We start from the raw sequence: 23,497 nt of genomic DNA, 5'->3' as shown, positions 1-23,497 counted from the left end.
GTTTTCACTTTTCATCATTCGAGTGCCTCTCTATCAGGTCCCTAATACAAAGTTTGAGACATTGTCCAGTGTCCTTCTTAGTGACACCAGCCTCCACGCGGATCGGTCACTCTGCCGATCGTAAAAATGTTTATAGTAAATTCTTTTTTTTTTTATATGTTATTCAATCTTGAAATCAATTTGTAAATTTGGTAAAAGTCGGTGAAGCCCATTATTTTATAAAATAAGTGAATGAGTGAAACAGTGATCAAGTGTCGTGAGTGAAAAAGTACGACGACCATCGTTTTATGCCGATTGATGTTAATTATCACTGACATCTATATTACGGGCTCTTGTGATTGCACAATACAGATTCTTTGAGCTACGTGTAGATACAGAATTAAACCAACGATGATGCGATATTCTGCAATCGTTACGAATTTGCAAAACAGCCCAAATAACAATCAGAAACATTTGCGTCACGCATAAATGGCTAGCAAAAATATGTCCAGGAGAAGGTTGTTCGTTCGCCATGAACCTGACAAATCAATGCAAACCGTAGCTAGTAGAAGAATAGATATGATGCCTTAAATCAGACGGTATGTTACGTATCTTGATTCTCATTAGATTACATTTATTCAGTGTTTCATTGCAAAATAAAATACTCGACTATGCTACAGAACGCAATTAAAAATAGTAGCTTTCATTGCAAGAGTAAACCAAATAAATATACTGTGAAATACTTTAAGTAATAAGAAACCTTATAGAATCTTTTAAATCGTTTGAAATAAAATCTCTCGAAATCGTTCAAATCAATTGAAATTTTCTGATATTATGTAAACTAGTGAAATATTTTAAAATAAGTATGTTGATTTGTTGTAAGATCAATTTGTAAATGCTGACATAATTCAGAGTGATATTAAGTCTTTTAAAATCTATGAAGTCAATTCAATCACTTGATATTTTGTAAAATCTGATCAAATCGTTTGATACCTGGTGAGATATACTATCTATCAGATTATTCAAATAACGTACGCTACAATTCATATATCACTGACCAATCATTTGAAACCTTGCACACTGGCCTGTATCTTTATGAAACAACTTTTGCTGCAGTTCCAACCATGATCTGCATGTGCTGATATAATATTACATGTAATTCCTTGCTATTGCGATATGTTGACCAATTGTAATTATCTAAATCAATCTATTGTTTACTCTAATACTAATGGTTCCAATGCAATGTCGAATATTTTACAATTATACGACATGTGTTTCATCAATTATTAGTGAACTATTACATATATTTACCACTCAAAAACAATGCTGGAAATGAATTTCATGTTAGTTTGATCGCAGTCTTGGATTATATACTACGAACTCGTTACGAGAAATCACTAACATGCAGGGTGCAACTTGAAAACGGCTATTTATGACAAATAACACTGAAAACTCCAAGGCTGTATATGATGACATCTACTTCAGAAAAATTCAAAAGAAATAATATACACAACTTGAACCAGTGAAAATACACAAAATATGAACTGGAATCACCGCCAACTATACGTATGGGTTAACATATAAAACAAGGAGTCACTTACCTGACGCATAAGATGAGAAAACGGCATTATCAATGGAGATGAAATTACTACTTCCAGCTGCGAATAAAACAACAATGTAATCTACAATGTCTGTTGGCAGAAAAATTGGAAAAGCAAGCAAAACTGGGCAAATATTACGTTGAATCAACGTTAGCAAAACAGTTTTCTATAAAGCGTATTATATTATATTACGTTGTACAAATGAATAAACGCATAGCAAATAAATCTTAATTTCATTTACTAGCCTTCTGTCAGCTCAGACAGAAAAAATTTATCATCTAATGAAAAATATGTATACATCCCCAAACCATTTGAAAAAAAGAGAATCAATCTCTATTTGATTGTATAAAAATAATATGAATTTAAAAAAAACTTAACGTCGTTAACACAAAAGCTGACGTTACATCACGTTAATTACTTTCTCATATCTGTAATTATATTCTGTCCAATTTTCGTAGTGATTAGTGTAAATTTCTAATCCACTAGCAACGTGATCGTAAATCGATGAGGTTCATAAACATCTGATGAATAATCTAACGTCAGTCACAGTTGACACATGCTCCTTTTGATTTATTTATCAGAACGCATCGTACACCCAAAATCGAACTATAATTTCTCGGACATATCATGTACTTTCCACTTTCGAGTTGTTAGAAAAAAAGATCAGCAGTATTGTTATTTCAACAGGTACAATAGTTGTGGTTTACTGACAGTCAGTTGATTGGTTACTTCAGTACAGCAGTATCATTGCCGCATACTTACAAAAAGTGAAGGAATCCAAGCAAAAATATCTTGAAAGTTAAAAACATTCGCCAAGTTACCGAAACCTTATTACAATAAGAATACAAGAACAACTTAGGTATTGCCAGTTTCTGTCATGAGATTAGGAAAAAACCCCAAGCCCTAGGATCTCTCATGAGTTATTTTTCTTTCACTTTTTGCATACCATTTGTTAACAATTTATACATCAAAATTCATATTGTGGAGGCCTCGGGGCTTTAGCGCCCGCTGTCTTTTCTTAGATCTGGCTCTGCGTGTACGGGACAAGGGCTTGTCCTTATTCTCGAGACATTGCAATCCTGTAATAAGTTGGGCTTTTGCCACCTGTGAATCCTTTTTTCGGCGACCTGACTAAGAAAAAAACATGGTTCCGGCATCAAGCGCACATTTTGTATTGCGACAATATTGCGGCGGATGTATTCTCCAATAGTTAAAAAGAGTTTTCATAGTTAGCTTCATCACGCGAATGATTATTCCAACCACGATAGATTAATTTGGAAATAAAGTGTCTGATTTGTGATGGTTTATTCACCTTTTTATGTAATCGGATTCTACCTGAGTTTTTGAATCAATAAATTTGCTATTATCTATTGGCTTGCTTGAGCTTTTCCTTCCACTCCGTGAGGATTTTTATGCCTCAGCAAGTCTTTGTTCGTTTATCAAATAATATATCAAATTTGTATTGTATTGTATTCTATGTTAGACGGAGGTAATCGAGCGCTCAGTCCTGCTGGACCATTATGCTTAGGCCCGTTGGGGCACCCTAGTATGTAGGAACCGACGTGAGGCCGGCCAGTTTGGCAATTGAAGCAGCCTGCTCACCTCTATTTCCGCAATTTTTTCCTCGCCGGTGTAGCTAGCTCCAAGGGCCTGCTTTCGCAGTCCCTCGAGCCCACCACACCGGGTGATGAGGTGGAGGGGAGTCTCCTGCTCTTCCCCTCATCTCGGGCACAGGGACTCCGTTCTGACCCCCAAGTGTACGAGGCGCGTACCCGTGTACCAGTGACCAGTAATGAGACCCATCGCGGTTCTCAGCTCGGTCCTCTTTAGATTGATGAGCGTGGCTGCTAGTGTGTGCGATGCCCCTTGGAATAGGGCCCTCGTATGAACCATGCCCGATGCTCTACTCCAGAGTTCCGTGAAGCAGGTCTCTGTCGATTGCTTAGATAGGCATTTTACATGCCCCGGTGATAGGCCAGCAAGGCAGCCCTCGTCGCTTGTTCGGCGTGAGGCTCTCTCTCTCTGGCTAGATTGTGTGCCAGCTCGTTGCCTTAGATGCCACTGTGCCCAGGCACCCATATACCTAAAGCTTATGCGGTTATTCTTTGCCAGCCGTGATAGAAGACTGATGCAGTCCCAAGTCAGCATTGATCTTACGACGTCTGCGTCCAGCGCATCCCGGTACGCAGGGTTAATCTCGACTCAAAGATCTCGATGTGTCCCATCATGAGGTTGCGCTGCCTAGTGAAGAGTACCATCTTGGTTTTTCTAGGATTGATCCTCAGTCCCTGAGATGTGCATCAGTTCTGAACAAAGTCAAGTGTGTTCTGCACCTTGCTTGTCATAGAAGGATGGTGGGCGCCTGTGAGGATTAAGGCCACGTCGGCGATATATCCCACCGCTGTCACCATCATCTTGTCGAGCCCCGTAAGTAGTCCGTCCATGACCATGGTCCAAAGCAGGGGGTAGAGTACACCCCCCTGTGGGCAATCCCTGCCGACTTGGGTCCTGACCTCGGTACCTCCATGATTGGTGGTGACAGTCCTGGTCTATAGCTTCTGCCTGATCCAGTCGACTAGCATAGCACTTATGCTGAACTCGTGGCAGCCTCACAAATTGCATCGAAGGAGGTGTTGTCGAACGCCCCTTCAATGTCCATAATGTCCATTGACCCTGACCTCCCTACAGCTCATGGGTATGTAGCGTATTCCTAGGCACGTTCTAAAGATTTTGTTCAGCCTGGTGATCACGGCTTCGCCACCTTCTCGAAGGAGGGCTGGGAAGATCCCATCCGCCCCCGGACTTTTAAACCTGTCAAAGGTGTGGATGGCCCACCTGATCTTGGCCGTCATGATGATCTCTCCCAACGATTTCCAGTTCCACAGTCCCTGAACTGGCGGGCCCGACCCCGAGAAGTGGACCTCAAGCATATGCTTGATTGATGGGTCTGACGAGAAGACTCTGCGGAGCTTGGCCACTAGTGGTAGGGCCTCGGTCTCGCTACAGAACCCTTTCCAGGCCTCTGTCTTTGATCTTTCGATCAGTTTCTTGCATGTACTCTTTCTGGGCAGCCTTATACGCCACCCAGTCCGTGTCCTTGTTTGTCTTAAGGGCCTGGTTTAGGAGTTCTCGGAAGCTCGACCTAAATTTACCCAGCTCTCTGTTCCACTAGGGGACCTCGGACCTATTTACCTTGGGCTTTGCGGGACACGCTGCCTCAAACGCCTGGATTATGGAGGATTGCAGGTGTATTACCTTGCTCTCCACCAAGCTAGCACTGCTCAAATGGCCGCAGGATCCCTGGAGCCTCGAACCCAGTTCCTCTTTATAGGAGTGCCAGTCTGTTGCCTTGGGATTCCTGCGCATCCCGCCGAATCCAACTCGGGTTTCGCCGCGAGGGAGAACGTGATGCACCTGTGGTCTGAGAGTGTGTCTTCTTCTTGCTCCCGCTAGTCTCTGATGAGTTCCAGAAGCATGGGGCTGCAGAGTGTAAGGTCGATCACTTCTTGTCTGTGTGAAGTGATGAAGGTTGGTCTTGAGCCCTTGTTCAGTATGTCGAGCTCGACTGATGATAGGTACTCCAGCAGAGGTGTACCCCTCTGACTAGTGTCAGAGCTGCCTCAGACCGTGTAATATGAGTTCGCATCGCAGCCCACAACGAGGTGCAGCCCCTTGTCGGTGCAGTACCTGACTAACTTTTAAGTTCTTTCGAGGGAGGTGGTTCCACGGAGTCGTAGGGAAGTTAGGCCGAGCACACGACTAGGTCGATGGTTTCACCCTTTTCCCGTTTTGCTTGAGCAAGGCTGCTGCCAGGTCTCTACTGCAGAATAGGCTCAGCCTTAGTTCCTGATGCCTGCCATTAATGAAGACCGCCACCGGGTCCAGCAACGCCTTTCTCGCACACTAGCATGCCGGTTTTTCTATCTAGTCCTCAAACAAGTCCCTCGTTAATCCATGGTTCTTGAATGACTGATATGTCTGTTTGCTCCACGGCCAGGCTTCGGGTATGGATAGCCAAGGCCGCTTTGCAGTGTTGCAAGTTAATCTGCGAAAACTTGATCTTCCACGCGGTCATCGGGCCGTGGGATGTCAGCTTCGCTATTTCGGGGGATGAGGGTATCCCGTTACCGAGTCCCCCCCTCCTTGTCCACAGGGTCGCCAGATGGCTGGTGCCCTTGTAGCAGCTCCGCCGGTGTGGAGGTCGCACCCGGCAATGTCCTTTGCGAACCTGCCTGCACGCTCTTCCGCCAGGCTCTACTGATTGTAAGCTCGTGAGCTTTAGGGGGACAACCCCTGGGCCTCGCGGCACAGCCACCTCCGCCTCCTCCACCTCCTCTTGTGGCATCCCTCGTGCCTCGGATCGCGGACCTCTCACCCCTTGTTCTCGAACCCGAGGGATCCACGTCTTTCGTCGAGGCAGCGGCGCGTGACGGCCTCGTTGCCCTTCGCAGCGCTGGTGCCCTTTCCCGCGGCGCTTTCCCGACCTCGCTGCCTGGCGGGCGGTCGTCCGGTCTCGTCTCCGTCATAGGGCGGCTTTTCTTGAAAGAGATACGCCCCAAGCCGAACTGCCCCCCCCCCCCCCCCCCCCTTCCGTGCACTTCTCTCGATTTGGCGTCTACGCCCAACACCAGATGGACGGACTTGAGTCAGTCCATCCTGTCCCAGACCCTCCAAGGATGGGTCGGGAGACCGGCGTTCGGCGCTTCAGCCTCCTCATGATGGTCTCCGTTTCCACTGGTATACTAGGGATGAAGACCATCATTCTTGTGAGCCTGGGCAGTTGCTCCCTTCCAGAATACCGAGGGAAGCTTTCGCCCGAAGCGTCAAGGTCGGGGCCGTCTGGCGCAGCCAGGTGAGCACCCCCTCGTCTGAGCATGTGACCCACAGGACGCCCTGGTCATGCCGGCACTGTTCAAAGCGCGGAACCTCCTTCCAGCGCTCGCACCACCAGGTCACCCTGCTTGGAATCTAGAGTGACCCCGGGGTAGCCCGAGGAGGTAATAACCACCCTCCGGCCCCCGCTGGCCGCCACCACATAACTCCTGGGTCTGAGCTCTTCTCGGTCCCTTTTGGGGGCCCAGTAGACTTCTGGAGGCGTGCCGTCCGAGGGCCTGGATCTTTTTAGACCCGTTCCCTCCGATGGCGCCTGGTTATCTTCTTGTTGCACCTCGGTATCAAGCTGCCCAAAAGATGGGCCGCCCGTCCTGGGGTGTGCGGGTATGGAAAAGGAGGGTCTCCCGCAGGGGTCGTCTCAAAGGAGGTCCCAAAGGCTAGCCTGGCCTTCCTAGCCCTCCTCTTTAACGCCCTACTGCGGCGAGCCCTACCGGCTGTTGCTGTTGCTGGAGGAGCGGCGGTCCCAGGCTGTGCCGATCCCTCCAACCCCCCAGCCCCAGCGGTCGTCATGACCGACAGAACGCTACGTGTCAAAGAGATTAAAGTCTCTTCGTCCGCCTGCATCCCACTGGTTCCGTTGTTCATTGTTGTCATCGGCAAGTTAGTCTCCGTAGAGACCCCCTCGTTGGGCGTTGTCCTTAAATCTGGGTTTTTGTTTTGGTCTAACTCCATCGGTGTCTCACGAGTGAGCAGGAAAGGACGGTCCGCTGCCATAGCAGGCTCTGTGGGAATGAGGCTAATGCAATGAGGAGGCGGGGGGAGGGGGGGGGGGGGGGGGGCACCCGGTACCCCAAGAGCATCGTTCGCGACACTTGTGACCAGAGTACCATCTAGCCCTCGGCGCGACAGCTTACACCTTGGCTTGGGAAATTGGTCCGCGGCCGGGGTTTTAGTTTCCTTGGGCGGGTTTTCATGCCAACCAGCATCCCGGTTTCGGGCACGGGCGTGCGGAGTCTTCCCTGGCCGTCTTCCCATCCACCACCCGGAGACGCGGCTCGGTTGGCGCTCAACCTGTACCCCTTCGCCCCATGAGGGGTGCGGGGACCGAGAATATATCAAATAATAAATCTTTTCTTCAGAGGAAAGGTATATTAATTAATTGTTCTGAAGTCGGTCGTATTTTTTGTTTAAATAATTTTACATTTCTCAGGTTCCGATCACTTCTCTGTTGTCAGTAGAATGTATCATGGGAAATTAAAATAAAAAAAAGAAGCTTACACTCTTCTATGATAGATAGTTGGTCAAATATTTGGGGATAACAATTGCATCCTTACTGCCACAAGAACGTAAACCCGTCCCATTAATTTTTTTGACTGACTATTATGAATTATCAAAAAGATGATGATAAATTCCGCGTTTTCAAGTCACTTGAAACATTTCTGAAAATATCACAGAAATGATATTCATATTCGTGCAATACTTTCATGAATATTCCTAATGCTTACCGCATAAATGATTTCATGAAGCTGGAGATCGAAAAAAAAATAGTTTTTTTTTTTTTGGGCCAGTCTAATATATACTATATATATTTTAGATACTCGAAGATCCATCAACGTCATACAACCGGTGATCAAAATGTAACAATGACACAATATGGTGATGCGACATATATACTATGTATGTCAGTATATATACTACATATACACTATGTACTGTGATGTGGATTTTTCCCGCTCTTCGGTCACTCGGAGAAAATGACCGAGAACTTATCTCGTGCACAATAAATCGGCGTCCGCGATGTACCCTGGACCTAAAACAATATCGCGAAATTTGTTGGGCGCCTGGCGTGATTAACACGGCTCGAAATCGGTAATGCGAAATACCGTGACCATATACTCGATAGCTCAGTACCGCGGAGAGGGGAGGGGTAATTTCTGGGTAGAGAGAAATGCAACACAAGTAAGCCAACGCGTGATGTGGCCAAATCACTATAAAATTCCAATAATATATTTCTCGTCAGCGATATTACAAAAAAAAAATAAAAATAAAAATAATACTACGACTGCGCAAGTCGTCCTTCACGATTCCAAATACAAAGGTTTAAATTTAATCCAAAAGAAATAAGAAAGGGAGAAACAAACCAAATAATAAAAAAAAAGGTGAATAAATCTAGGAAACCTCTACGGCCTACGTGCGCTAGTCGCCGTCTTAATAATACCCTAACTCGCAAAAACCAAAAACAAAATCGGACTCGATGCGCTGCCCGCGATCGTCCTCGACTACGACGCTACTCGTCACTTAATTATAAACCGCTAAACAAAAACGTGATCTAGATCATACTCGACGCGCTAATCGCAATCGTGATTACATCTAGCTGATATCTTATTTTTACGGACGCTAGTCGCCACCTTACTGATGCACAAAAATTCGTAAACTAAATCAAAAAGACGTCATTCGACGCGCTAATCGCGAGCAAATTAATAACTCTAGGAAGCTTTTCTGATCGTGCGAGTGTGTAGCGTATTATGACGCATCCGAGCTCCAGTCGTAGTCCCTATTTCCCCAAAGTTCACAACCCTTCCCGCTAAATCAAGCATTTACGCACGGTAACACGCGACCCCCCCCCCCCCCCCCCCCCCCGAGAGGTGACCCTTTCTACGTACGCAGACTCGACGAGACCCCGTGCAGCGGAATTTGGCCACACTCAATTTCGAACCGAAATTGTTCCCCACTCGAAACTGTGACTCTACGCGAGACTTTACAGATCTACTTGACTCTACGCGTTATCGCGAAAACTCAGGCTACGGTCATCATCAAGGAGATCGGCAAACGAATTTCGAGTACTACTCTAACTCAACAAGGGCTAGGCCAACCGGGTGCCGGTGCGCCGATCTACTTGCACTCGAAATGCGTTCGCAAAGAATTAATAGCGCTTACCGCTTCGCAACCACACCAAGAACTCGCCAACTCCGGTTTCGGCCATGGCACACACACTTTTAAGAGGTTTTTTTTTTCTTTCTAAATTTCTATTCTACTCGACTGTCGCGAAATGTCGCCAGGACTCAAGTGACGAGTCCTGCAAATCGGAGCCGCAATTCGAACATGCCCCGAACATAGGCGCCATCCATAGTCAAAATTTTCCCGATCGAATTGAGGTTCTCGTTACGCAATTCTTACAATCTAACGTATCGCTATCGTTGAATTCCGCTGTCGCGGGGTGTTGATTGGCTGGCCAGTCTCGGGTACCCCGTAGCTTGGCAGTGGCGTGGTGACGACTTCGCGAGGGTACCTGTCGTCAGTTGGGCGACGGGGGGGGGGGGGGGGGCTACGGCTCGCCGGCCACCAACGGGAATCTCGTCCGCCTTGGATTCCCTCGCGGCAGAGCTCTCCGTTGACGCTCTCTCCGTAGCCTCGTGCGAGGCCCTCCTTTCGTCGCGATCCGCCGCGATTGCCATCCAGTAACGTCGTTCGATTTTGCTGCCGATCCCCTGTCTGAAGCCGCATTCACTCGCCACCCAAAAAAAAATAAACAAAAATCCTGAAAAGTCTTATTCGCTAAACCGGCAATGGTCCCCTCTTAGAGTCTCGGGTGCGTGCGATTTTCGAAATGAGCCGCGGTCTGCTCCGCGTGCTCCCTAAGTTTATGGTCCGTCTAGAGTTCGGGGAGCCGTGTGGAACGCGCAGTAAAAATGCCACGTTACAGTACATATACTATACATATACTATGTATATCCGTGACATATATAATATGCGTGCAGAATGTAACTCGTTCGATTTTTAGAATCGCGATATCTCAGAAATGATAATTCTTAGGAAAAAAAATATAGACACCATTTTTTTGGATAATTTTATGATCTACAATTTTGGTCTGAGCTATTTTTTTGATAAAATTAACCGTTAACGAGAAAAATCGAAAAAACCGAAAATTTTGACCTTTGACTTTGAATAACTTTTTTAGCACATATGGTATCGATGGCGACTTTTTTCTTTTTCTTTATAATAGTAAATCCAAGGTCTCTACCAAAATTCAGATCTGTCGGAATTATTGTTTTTCGAAATGTCTGAATTGACCGGACTAAAATGACGGAAAGTGGCATCGAAGTTACCAATTTTTGATCACATAGTAAAAGACACGCTGCTATCGTAAAGTTGTGGACATCGAGGCGATTCGTGAAGCTGCAGGCTGGACGTCAAAATTAAGCGTATTTCCTCGTTTTTATAACCAACCTGTGATTGAAAAGGCTAGCGTAGTTAGGTCTATTATCAATTCTGTTTATTAAGTGTACACTAAAAGACAAAGTATGTCTTAAATGTTTGCTAAAAAACAGGTGTTAAAAAATTGTTTCAATTGTAGAGCCTACGGTGTAATCATATACGGTATAATTAAGCTCGTATCAAATACAAATTGTATTAAACTTTGAACATCTACCTATTGATCTAGAGGACAAGACCACGCAACATAATTGTACAATCAATCGAACTTACCCTGAAGTTCACATTCTCATCAGCATTTGTTGAAGTACAGAGAAAGTATTGTTCGCCTTGTTTGTTGGCCATGTTCAATATAGCATCAGATTGGTGGAATTGGTCTCATTAACTGACATTAAAAAAATTTATCTTTTTTTGAATGCATAGATAGCAGGACAGCTGGTTTCACAGACGATGGAAAGTTGGATAGCTTCAATAGCCGGTCGGCACTCAGTCTTGCGACGAACATGACATCAAGGCCGTTAATTGGAATAAGCGCCTTTGCTTGCATTTCTTCTTTGGCGGTTTTGTTACTTGCTGTAGAAACTGATTTTTTCAAAAAAAAATTCTCACTTGCAGAATTAAAAGACGTCTCAATGTATGCAGACATCCCATTCTGCGGTGCAATTATGCTAAGGGCCTGTGTTATCATGTCTTCAAACTGTTTCTCGGTGAGTATATTTTTTTCGAGTACTTATTAAATTTAAGGAGGTTGGCTGCTGGAACATAGATTAAACATCATGAGAAATGCTAGGAATTTATTACATAAGTTAGTTTTTTATAACCTTTGTTGACAACTATTATGAGAGTTTGAAATTCGTTGCTGATATTTCTACCCTACACTCAGAAAGATTTTTTACTATTTTTGTAAAAACCTATCAAGTTATACATTGTTTTTCTTAATATGTCAAATTACTGTCATTACTACAAATCTGGTGTTTCAAAAACACGTCGCTGTTCGGTCTCGGTGTCCCTAGTTCATTAAAGCTGTTAAAGGGGTTCCCATGGTGATTCATACCTACGAGTGATATTCGCCCACTAAATTCTTGAAAATTGAGAAATGATTCGTTGATTCATTAAATGGGATTGGTGCCTTGGTCACAGTTGTACGTGAAGTAGTCGTAGGTAGCCACAAACGAGATTGAAGGTACAGTAAAATGTTAACGAAATAGGCTCAAAATCAGAGCAGTTACTATGCGAATGCATGACATTGGCACAATAAACATGGCCGTCGTTCGCGTCGAGTGCAATCACATGGGAATCACGTTTTGAGGATACAATGTTTTTATTAATTTTATTTAATTGAGTACTATTTGTCCCTCAACAATATCATAGCACGAATAGTTAAATCGTAATCCCAAGCTGTAAATTAGTTTAAACGATTCCAATTGAGGAACTGAAAATCACTCATAGATGAATACATTTGTAAGTGAATACCCCACTGCAGAGCCCCTTCCAAATGCCTTAGATACATTTTCTTACTGTCTGGAAATATTTAGTTCCCCGCCTACATTATTACGTTAACATATTTTTGATAGGAATAAAGCTACAAATTGTCAACTCATAAGAAATAAACGATTGAAGAATGTTTTCATTGGGCTGTGTAGGGTATGATACGGATTTTTATTATTTATGGATATGTATGAATACAATTGACGGCCTCTGGGACTTGGTAAGGGTTGGTCTATGTTAAATCACGATCCCCACTGTCAGTATTTTGTATTATAGTTACCACCATCCTCACCTCCGCGTCCTCCTTCGACAGTGGTAGCCTATCGCTGTGAAAAAATGTCCCATCGTTTCATTCTTCCATCCTAATGCTGCATTACGGTGATCTCTTGTAGAAAATCTGATTACTGTTTTTCGATTTCCTGTTGTTCGTTTGATAATTATAGCAATCCCTTCATGAGTAATTTCGTTTGGATGCTAGATATTATAGATAGTACTTTGGTACTTTTAAGTAACTTCATTTTATCGGAATAGTTAGATTCGGAGATCGGCATAATGTCTATTTTTATGTTATAGCTGTGTAAAAATACTTTGAATTTTTGGTTCTATTGGAGTAAGCCATTCATTTTCCAGATTACAAACTTTATTTTTCTAAACATTATGACATCTTTGCGATTCTATCAGCATATTCAGTATATTGTCCGTTGTCTACATTTGTTTATGGCGTTATACCTTCTAATATGATGTTAGTTTGCGTCTATACCGATGTGCCAGCTTCTTGTTTGTTGTCTATTGATTGGGTGTATTGGAAATAATTCTTGACCAGTTGGTTTGAAAGTGCTGAATTACGATTCTCCACAGGCTCATTTATTTTTAGACTTACTTTTTTATGGATAGTACGGAAAATAGTTTCTGTTGTAGTTATTTGCCAATATAGTACAGCCAATGCAATTCGTTGGATGGTTGTCTCCATAGTTAAAGCATTTCAGTTTTTTACAGCCTTGGACAACCACTACTTACGCATGCAGGAGATTCAAAAAAGCAGATTTTATTGCATATTTGTACGATAAATTGTAACGCATATGTTGCGGGATGCACTTTTTTTCGTGCAAACGTTCGAACCTTGATGATACATTTCCTTGTTGTTTTTCGCTCCTATTGATCAAGGGGGAGTAGTAATGATTTGTTATTGTTATTTTTAAGGATGTTATTATTGCGTAAGCATGTTTACTATTGTCTCATTTTCTGGTCATGTTCTTCTTTTCATGCCTGTGTAAGTTCGTTTGTATCTATTGCAACGTTCACGTTTCTGAACATTATTTTCAAGTTGTTGTATCGTTTCCTTTTAGACCAGTCACAGGGCGAAAAAATTAACCGAAAGTGTAAAAAACTGTTGGTCGAGATTTTATTGTTTCTAACGCTTCATTGAATACCATTAACAAGACTTTACATTTTCCCCTTTCGCCGAGATTCGCTCCGAACTCTGCGATGGCTAAATGGAACAAGCCATTAGTTTTACATATATCTCGTTTTCTGAGCTTATGGGGTAAAAATGGTTCAATACAAAATTGAAGGTGGTGAAAATTCTCTAGAAACCAGGTCCTATCTAACCTTTACTGTCATAGCAATAGATGCGGAAAGTTGGCCAATTTTTGACAAGCACAAAAGACATGGATTGTACTTACGAAATTCCACGTTTGATTTATGCTAGAAAATCTAAATCAATATTAGCGTGGAAGCACAATCTGATAAAAGTGTTTTATTATTTGCTCTGATTCTCTAAAATTAAATTCATTCCATTATTGATAGAACTATTGTCCGGTACATTTTCATATTCATTAAGCTGCATTTCAAAGATTCATTCGGCATATTTTTTCCGATCTGGAGTCTAAGTTTTGTATACAAAAACACAATGACCCCTCTTGCCCGCGTATGTTGGACTCGCAGTGCCACCTGACTTAAACGGGCACGTTCCGATACGAAAGCCACTCTTTTCTCTTCTTGTATCTCCTCCGTTATTTCTTTTAGTTTTTAAATTATTAATGTTGTTTCAACCGACGTCGGTCTCCCTTACGCTTGTTGTTATTTTATGCTTTTACTTATACTTTTTTACTTTCGGTGTGGAAATGGCAGATGAAATGCAGTATATTGTATGTGAGTAGAATTAAAATGAAAGTGACACCTTTCAAGTTAAGGAGAACAGGTTGAAGACTCAAAAAGAATCTAGTATTCGCCAAAAAAATAGTAAAGTGGATCAGTTTCGAGAAATGAAATCACTTACTGTACATGTTAAGTGTTAGGAATCATAGACTAATGGAAAAGATAACCGTGCCACTGTTAAAGCGAATACAGGTGAGGGTTTAGTTACTTATGTATTTTAGATGGGGTCTCTAGTTTTTCTTATAAAAATGACCGATGTTTCAAGATATAACAAAAATTTTTTATGTTATCCTCTAGAGAACATGGTAAACAGATTCACTCTCCACCGCTTCATCTCTCTAACATCTTCTTCATATTGATATCAATACCCCGTGACGGTATAAACGATACGATTTAACTGAATCGGGGACAATAGGCGTACGCCCCGCCCCCACCCAGGGCAGTTCTTGGATCTGTCGACGTTGACTTTGTCTATAAAATCGTAGCGGTTGACCACCCGTATTCCGCGGTGGACTGAATTCTATTGGGGCACATAATCCGCGCCATGATATAGTGAAGTGGTGAAGGGTATTGTTACGACAGTAATTACATTGTAGTCTGAAGTTGACATTTCTATTTCACAGCTGAACATCTTGGTAATGATCACTTGTTTGTCATTCGAAAATAATGCATTAATAGGAGCAAACTTTAATCAGTGACTTCCGAAGTTACAGTGGTGAATATCAGAAGCAATAGCCAACCTCCTCAATAAACTCTAGTAAATTAAGAGTACTCTATGTGGAATAAAACATTCCGAGTTAATACTAACTAAATTCCATAGAAAAAGTACTTTTATTTTTATGTCAACTTTCCCACAAAGCCACATACCGCATACTTCCATTTTCCGAACTCCTGTGAAAGATTCTGCAATAAAAGCTTGAAAAATAAATCAATTAATGACTCACATAGCTAATGAACATATTTTCTCTTAGATCCAGCAAGACCCAGGAATCAAATCTGGCTCGGGTCTTTATGTGCTTCACAGCCTACAAAATCATTCTTGCGCACCAAATACATTTAGACACTTCGAGGGCTTGACTATGATAACCAGAGCATTAGAACCTATTGCCGTTGGTGAACAAATTTTTACTTGCTACGGCACTGCTCACGGCTGCATGCCACGAAATGAGAGAAAAAAAAGGATCATGGAAGAATACTTTTTTGAATGTGAATGCCCAGCATGTTACAATGATTGGCCAACATACAAAGAAATTTTAGAGAATCACATTGGATCAATAACCAAGAACAAGGATTTGGTTCAAAAACTGAAGCCGTTTAAGAAGAAACTATTGAAAAATAAGTATGACATTCATGCGGTGAAAAGTATTATAGAAATATTACACGAAGAAACGACAAAGCCGTGCGAAGAAATGATCCACGCAGTTCAGTTTTTGAAAAGCTACTACTTAGGTAAATTGAAGTGAATTTTTTCTTGTTTACGTGGCGTGATAGATAATTGATTTTGGTGTTCAATATGATCCTGCTTCAATGCGAATATAAGTAGATAATTCCCCGCAATGAGTAACAATCAGGTCTCAGGTATTTTCCCTAAAGTGCCCATTATTCGTCCACGAACATTGATTAATTATTTCCAGCCAATCGTGATGTAAATCACTAACGAAGAAGAATAAAACTTCATGGGTGTAGATGGTCAAAAACGATTCATTTTTGCAGGTAACATTTCGGTAAATGCAATTTTTCATATTTTAGGGGAAACTATTATAACTAAAAAATCATAAAGTTGTCAAATTTTAACAAGTTATCACAGTAATCTACGTTAACTCAAGGTTAAACAATACAATCGAAGAAAATACCGAAGTGAACTAGAGGTTATGTCGCTACGTGGTTTTAAATTATACATACTATTCAAAACATTAAAAATTATAAAAAAAACTTAAAGATAATTTCGTCATTCATTGTTTATCTACTTCTACTAATTGTATAATATGACTTCGTACGTATAACTTAAAACCACGCGGTGACATAACCTCTAACTCACTTCGGTCTTTCCTTCGATTGTAAATTGTTATAAAATTGTTTATATTATATTGTTTTACCTTGAGTTAATGTAGATTGCTATCATAACTGGGTAAAATTTGACAACTATATGATTTGCTAGTTATATTTTAGTTTCTCCTCAAATATTAAAAATTGCATTGCTACAATTTTTTTATAGGCTCTGATGATTGTCGACCTCATGCATTTACCGAAACGTTAGCGGCAGGAATAAATCGTTTTTGACCGTCTACATTCACAAAGTTTTCTTTCTCTTCATTGTATCTACAGTCAAGAAAAGTTACACGTAAATTACTTTTACTTACGTTTTGTCAAATGATTTACACACCGTTATTCTAATTAATCACGACACTTAGAATTCAACAATTAGATTTGTACATCTCTAATTAAGATTCGAGATGTTTTGGTAGCACTTGTAATTTTTACAGGAGTTAGGATATGTGGAAACACACCTAAAATTTTATGAATTTCAATCATAAGACTTTTTTCTCTTGAAAACAAAAAACAAACCTGTTCTTATTCGAACTTTACATAATTGCGATTTATTTAGAAGTTTTTATATACCAAAAAAAAAAAAAATTTGAACCCCTACAGGACCTTGGGATTTTTTTTTACTTTTCAGTTTGAAGATCTAGACTTAGCTGTCAATATCATGGAATTGGATGGTGGAAAAAATAACACTACTTTCGAGGCGATGTATCGGCTTCCGGTCCTGTAGAAGTTAAAAATAAAATGAAATTTGTTTTGTAAATCAACCATTGAAAAATTGCTTTCGAAGTTACAAATTTCTATCCTGAAAGGGTGACTGTTGTTTGCTCACAGAAAAAAATATATGTGTTGTATTAATATAAGGGTATTATGATCTATTGAAAAATAGCATATAGCTTGGATTCACATCACCAGTAGTTCAACTTAATCCTTGTAATTTACATAACTAGTTCGATACTTTGCAAACTAATATAAGTCTTCATGGATTATCATATTTTAATAATAATCTGGCTGATAATAATTAATTTTCTTGAGACCTGATTAAATCTTCACACGTGGAACTGTCTATTTATAACTTTAACATGCTTTATATGTAGGTACATAATATAGTTGCTTCGCAGAGTTCATATAGAGTGATACGCTTTTCGGCACGGGTGATGGCTCAACTGACAATTTTTAATATGTGTTCCATCTGAAATTGTTAATACTCTTAGTATTTGGATTCATTTCAGCCAAGCCGTAAGACTCCCCGATCGTGTAACAAGTTTGACATGATATATTCAATTTACATGAGAAAAATACATCATGCAGTATGTTATTAGGTATAGACGTATTTTCATAACTGCGATGCTTGAAAAATATTTTGAATTTTCGTAGAATTTTGAAAATTCAACAAAGTGTTATGAAATTTTATAGGAATCCCATGGAGCTCCTAAAATGCATAAATTTTTGAAACCCCAAGAAATTTTCAGGTCCTAAGTTCGTTGTTAAAGTTAATGAACTACAGGACTAACGTAATAGGAGTATTCACATACAAAATATAATTCAAGATTTAACAGGTTGCTAGGCTAGGATCCACAGTGCAGTAGCGCTTCACCATTCAGAGCATGAGGGGCTCCCTTTCACAACATAGATACGACAAAAAAAATTTTTTGGCTTGAGGGTCAAACCGTGTTTATCATCTGTTTTTGGGGTCGCTGAAACCGAAGCTGAAATCCATTTCACCCCATCACGTCAGGTTTTTGACAAAACCTCAAAAAGTATTCACAGCCACACAAAAATAAAAAATAATTCTGGCCTGTGGGTTGGACCATTTTAACTATATAATTTTGGAGTTGTTGAAACCGAATTTGAAATTCATTTCATCCCATCATGTCAGGTTTTTGACATAACCTTTAACGCCCGAAATGCATCGAGCATTACAATACTTGTATATTATCCATATTCTCTCAAATCAGTCGACTAACAAACGACAACTGGACCGATGTTGGCCGATTCCTTCCAGTCGTCATCCCGCGTCCATGATAATAGCCTTCCTCTAGTCAGAACCAACGCCTTAGATATGAAGTAGATTAAATCGCGGTAAAACTGATCAAAAAGCATATAGGCCAACGTAGCAATTAGGATTAAAATAAGGGAGAGTGAGAAAGCTGGAAACATAAAAAGAATCTTGACTGTAGATATAGCCAAATCGGCGGAAATAAGTTGGGAAAAAGAAAAGCTATAGCATACTTCGCGCTCGAGTTGGTGTGCTGACAAAGAGGGGGAAACCGCCAAATCTGTATAAGTATAAACAAGTACCGGCACGACGGTCGGCACTCTCTTTCCGCGCTCTCCTTCGGAAGCGCTAAATCCGTCGAACCAAGCAATCAGCTGAGGCTAGCTCTTTAGCTGATTTGGTTTCACATTCAATCTTGTTATCGAAAACTTGATTTAACTAATTTAATTCTTTTATTCCCGTTAGAGATTCTCATTCTTTCCTAATGCTTCTCTCGTTAATATCAATTAGAAATATACTAACTACTTAGTATTGGATTATCACTTGTAATTTATAACTACATTTACTTTTATAATCTATCAAGATTTATTATTTCGGTAATTGGCGCCGATATGAGGCCACATTTATTTATTTTTGTTTCCTTATATAAATATTTTTTTATTATCTAGTATGTCATTATTTCTTTAATTTGCTTTCGCATTTCTTTCTTTTTTATTATTTCTGTACTGATACAGCCATAGTGTTGGGAATAAAAATAACCTGTCCTTATAGTCTTCCATAACAACGAGACTAATCATTTAGATCACCGCGATACAGGATCATTTATGCCCTGACGTTCAGCGCTGCTATTATAGTACCACTAACGCTCCCAGGGGATCTGCCATCAATCACTCATATACGCATGCATGGCTGCACGCTATGTAGTGCCACGGTATAAGAATATGAGGTGGTCCGACTGCCCTATAATCCCTGTGTTGAGTCCTGTGATTATTATGTCTTAGTACGACGGAAATCCGCCAGGGACCTCATGCGTCGGTGAGGATGAGGTTAACAATAATGGCGGCGATCTAGCAGACAGTATTCACGAAAGTTTGACGTTTGCATGTGGAAAATCAAATCTGCTGCTGTAGATTACATGAATACATTAATATTTAACAAAATAAAATAATTGTATGATGAATGTATGTGACTATAGCGATAATATATTATAGTGAAAATGAAATGCATGATGAATCGAAAGACCAAGGATTAAATAAAATTCCATCGATAGGCTTCCTTGATAAAGAGAAAACGGTAATCACATTGAATCAATCATGCAAAGGATGCACAATAATAAATGTGTGGGGTAATAATAAAATAGTTACGCATTATGTATAATATTATTATTATCATATTAAAATACATTTCAAAAATTTAACGTTTCTTGTTATGTACAGTATAGTTTGGCTTGCTTCTTTTTTACCCCACTAGTCTTTACCATTTCCCGACTTTTTGTATTAGTTGCTTGATGCATTCGCATAACTGTATAGTAATGTAGACAGTACGCAATGACTTCTTCCTTATGCAAATCACATGGAAACGAGAACTTAACAATTTATTAGAGCATCATCAACTATCACCTGATATAAATTAGGTACGCCATAGTTGAAGTGCTTTTCGCAAATAAAATGATTGAATTTAAGATCGACGCTAATTTGTTTCACAGCACTGGATCACTTTTGAAATATAGGAGACTCTTTCGACAGCTCCTAGACATCCGCTTCGACAATCGGGCAAACAACAATTCACCATTTTCTTACCTTTTGAGTAAACGACAGAAACCCAAACGTTGATCCCGAATTGCCTGTCAACTTTCGTTATTATTACCCCACACATTTATTATTGTGCATCCTTTGCATGATTGATTCAGTGTGATTACCGTTTTCTTTTTATCAAGAAAGCGTACCGATGGAATTTTATTCAATCTTTGGTCTTTCGATTCATCATGCATTTCATTTTCACTAATATATTGTCGCTATAGTCACACACATTCATCATACAATTATTTTCTTTTGTCAAATATTAATGTACCCATGTAATCTTCAGCAGCAGATTTGATTTTCCACATGCAAACGTCAAACTTTCGTGAATACTGTCTGTTAGATCGCCGCCATTATTGTTTACCTCATCCTCACTGACGCATGAGGCCCCTGGCGGATTTCCGACGTACTAAGACAAAATAATCACAGTGACCGAGGGCCAGTCGGACCACCTCTTATTCTTACACCGTGTGTAGTGCTCAGACGTTTCGCCGCAACATATACCACACAAGGCACGCCCCACGTTGACTCATCGTCAACTTGCGACTTTGCTAGCGATATCGAGAGCTCGACGCCAATCGCACGCACTAGAGACCTAGGCCGGTTATCGTATTGCCATCGGGGCATGGTGGTTGGTATTGACTGACCGGGTTCGGTCACTCGGCTTAACGAATCATATTCGGGTGCTGAGGGCTGTCAATGCGACGGGACTAGCGATACCTGAAGGTTTGGAGTAAAGCATACGTCGATCAAATCACGAGAGCTGCTTTGGGCCACCACACACACGCAAGTACGTGAGAGGTGGTATTGGCTCATCACGTTCCACGTGTTGATCCGTGAATTCCAACAGAGCGTTGGTTCGGTCAGTGCAACCTTGCCAGCGTTTCGTGCGGGTATTGCACACCAACCATTCACACGTACTGTGGCGCCAATTTTTACTGTACCTCACTGTACCTCCGCCACCCGGAGAAGTGACCCAGGATTCACCGCGCGCACAATAATTTGGCGGCCCGCGATGTAAGCTGGAAAAAAATTAGATCTTACAAAAGATATCACGAGATTCTGTTGAGTCCCTGGTGTGGTCAACACGCCTAACAATCGTTACTTTCGCTAAACCTCGGCTAATGAGCTCGGTAGCTCAGTACCGCGTAGATGGGAGGGGTAATTTTGGAGAGAGAGCGAGACACTCCTCAACAACACGCTATTTAACAAAAATGAAATAAAATAATATAATTTGTAATAGCGGCGATACAACAAAAAAAAAATAATGATTCAAAATTCGCTCTTCGCGATCCAAAATCAAATAACAGTAAATCGTTCGTAACCTACGCTATTTCTTAATCTATTGAGCTTGCCGCTCGCTAACTAAAATCTAACTCAATATTTACAAATCTCAAACGCGCACCGTTCAATTCGATATCTAGACATATTCACGTTACAGCAATAATTGCTCGAAACTGAAACTATAAATAATTTCTCGACAGTGCGCCGCCGGGCTACCGAACAGACGGCGTTCTCAATATCACCTGACTCGGAGCTTCGACACCACCGCGAGATGACTTAAATCTAAACTTGAAAACTTAAATTAAGATGAACCTTATTCTTTACTTAGCTCAACATTATGCGAAATTCAACTAATCAAATTCTTAAACGCAATCGTAATTCAAGTGCAACCAAAACTCAATAACACGAACTTCTCATCTCAACCGCTATGTAAGTAGACAAAACGAAAACCAAATCTGAACTAAACGCAATCTTAATTCAACGCAAACTCAACCAAACACATTCTTAACTGAACGTAAACTCAACTAACTGCAATTGCAATGTATCCGAACTCAAAACTTTCTCAAAGTCCTCAAAAACGCTATTCGCTAATTCGAGCATTTCACTTCAGCAATTTGCGACATACACGACAGGCGACACTGAAAAACACGATACCGTGACTCAACCTTGTACAGCGGAATTCAGGCTGTACGTAAATTCAAAAACGACAAAGACTCAATTCAAAACTGTGAATCTACTCAACATTCTCAACCCAGCAAATTCTACCCAACTCCATAACGCGAAACTCAGGCTACAGTCACCAAGCAAAAGAATCGGCAAACGAATTTCGAGTACTTTCCCACAACGCAAATCCAAAATAGCTATCCGTTATCCCGCAGGCCTTTACTTTATTAACTTAGAAATTCGATCACGAGAATATTAGCAGCGCTTATCGTTCCACATCCATGCAAAAAATTTTCCAACCCCTTCGTGTTCTTACGGTAATGTTTCATTTTTCGCAAGACTCCAAAAAGCGAACTCGCTATCGAAACTTTATGATTCTGCGACTATCTCGCACGATCGCCAGAACTAGAGTGATCTCAAAATTGACGACCTACCGCAACACCGATCCCGGTACGCTACTTCCTACGTGACGTCATTTTCACAAGAATACGCAACAATTGATCCGTCATCAATTTCGTAGATTGTGCAACTCCACGCACTCCTGTCGGAGCATCGCGACGCAGAACTTGACGCTGGATCGCAATTTCGTCCTCCGCGCAGCTGTATGATGCTTCGGTGGTGAGCGGGATGGTGCTCCCCCGTCGCTAGTCGGTCCTTCGCAAATTCGGCAGTCAACTGTTGGCGGGGTGAGCGGGGAAGGCTGCGGCGCGCCGGCCACCAGCGGGAATCGCGTCCGCCTTGTATTCCCGCGATGCAGGGATCTTCGTTGGCTCTCCCTCCGCAGCCTCGACATCCTTCCTTCGAGATCGTCGCTATTCCGCGATTCCGCAATTTCCTCGATTTCGTTGCCGACTTCTTGCTTAATGTCGATGAAACTCGAAAAACAAAAGAAACAAAACGCATGAAATATCTTATTCGGGACTCGCTAGTGTCCCATCTCGGAATTGCGGATGCGTGATTCCAGTTCTGGCGCTCTTTTGCCAATACTGGCCTACTGGATATCGGAAGAACCTTTAATTTAAGTTCCGTCCAAGCTTCAGGGAGTCGTTCGTAACGGACATCAAAAATATCACGTTAGAGTATATGTATACGAATGCATAATCACAAGGCGCGACTGTACGACATTTCGGGGTACAGCCGTATAGCCCGACCAACGCAATAGTTCATAGATAAGGGACACGGATATACCTTGATAGAAGCGGTAAACGCCTAGTCGCTACCCCCGGCCTGAGGCACCCCGTGACCAACTGCTGGAATCGGTGGGTCATCCTCCCATCTTGCGAATCGACAGCAGTAAATCGCGCAACCAAAGTCGAGACATTTTTGCATCTAAACGAGACAAATAAATTCTACAGAAAGGAAAGAAGACATACGTCCTACACAGTTGCGGTTGACGCAAAATCAAGACATTATAAACTTAAAAAAAAAAAATTATAATC

The 23,497-nt window shown here is 41.4% G+C and overlaps 1 protein-coding gene across 7 annotated transcripts in view; it reads left to right on the top strand.

The window, feature by feature from the left end:
• Positions 1-23,497, top strand: part of LOC107223144 (SET and MYND domain-containing protein 4-like) — a 75,518-nt gene that overhangs the window by 27,925 nt on the left and 24,096 nt on the right. For 5 of the 7 annotated variants that reach the window (XM_046731717.1, XM_046731708.1, XM_046731701.1 and 2 more), the window contains exons 5-6: positions 11,049-11,332; positions 15,242-15,719. In XM_046731717.1, coding sequence (XP_046587673.1) covers positions 11,049-11,332; positions 15,242-15,719 — 762 coding nt within the window. Of the gene's footprint in view, positions 1-11,048; positions 11,333-15,241; positions 15,734-23,497 lie in introns of those variants that run through there. The other 2 variants (XM_046731727.1, XM_046731721.1) reach the window with 2 other exon arrangements.

This window comes from Neodiprion lecontei, chromosome 1, assembly GCF_021901455.1.
Source record: "Neodiprion lecontei isolate iyNeoLeco1 chromosome 1, iyNeoLeco1.1, whole genome shotgun sequence".
Classification (NCBI taxonomy): Eukaryota; Metazoa; Arthropoda; class Insecta; order Hymenoptera; family Diprionidae; genus Neodiprion; species Neodiprion lecontei.
This window is presented reverse-complemented; position numbering and strand designations above follow the sequence as displayed.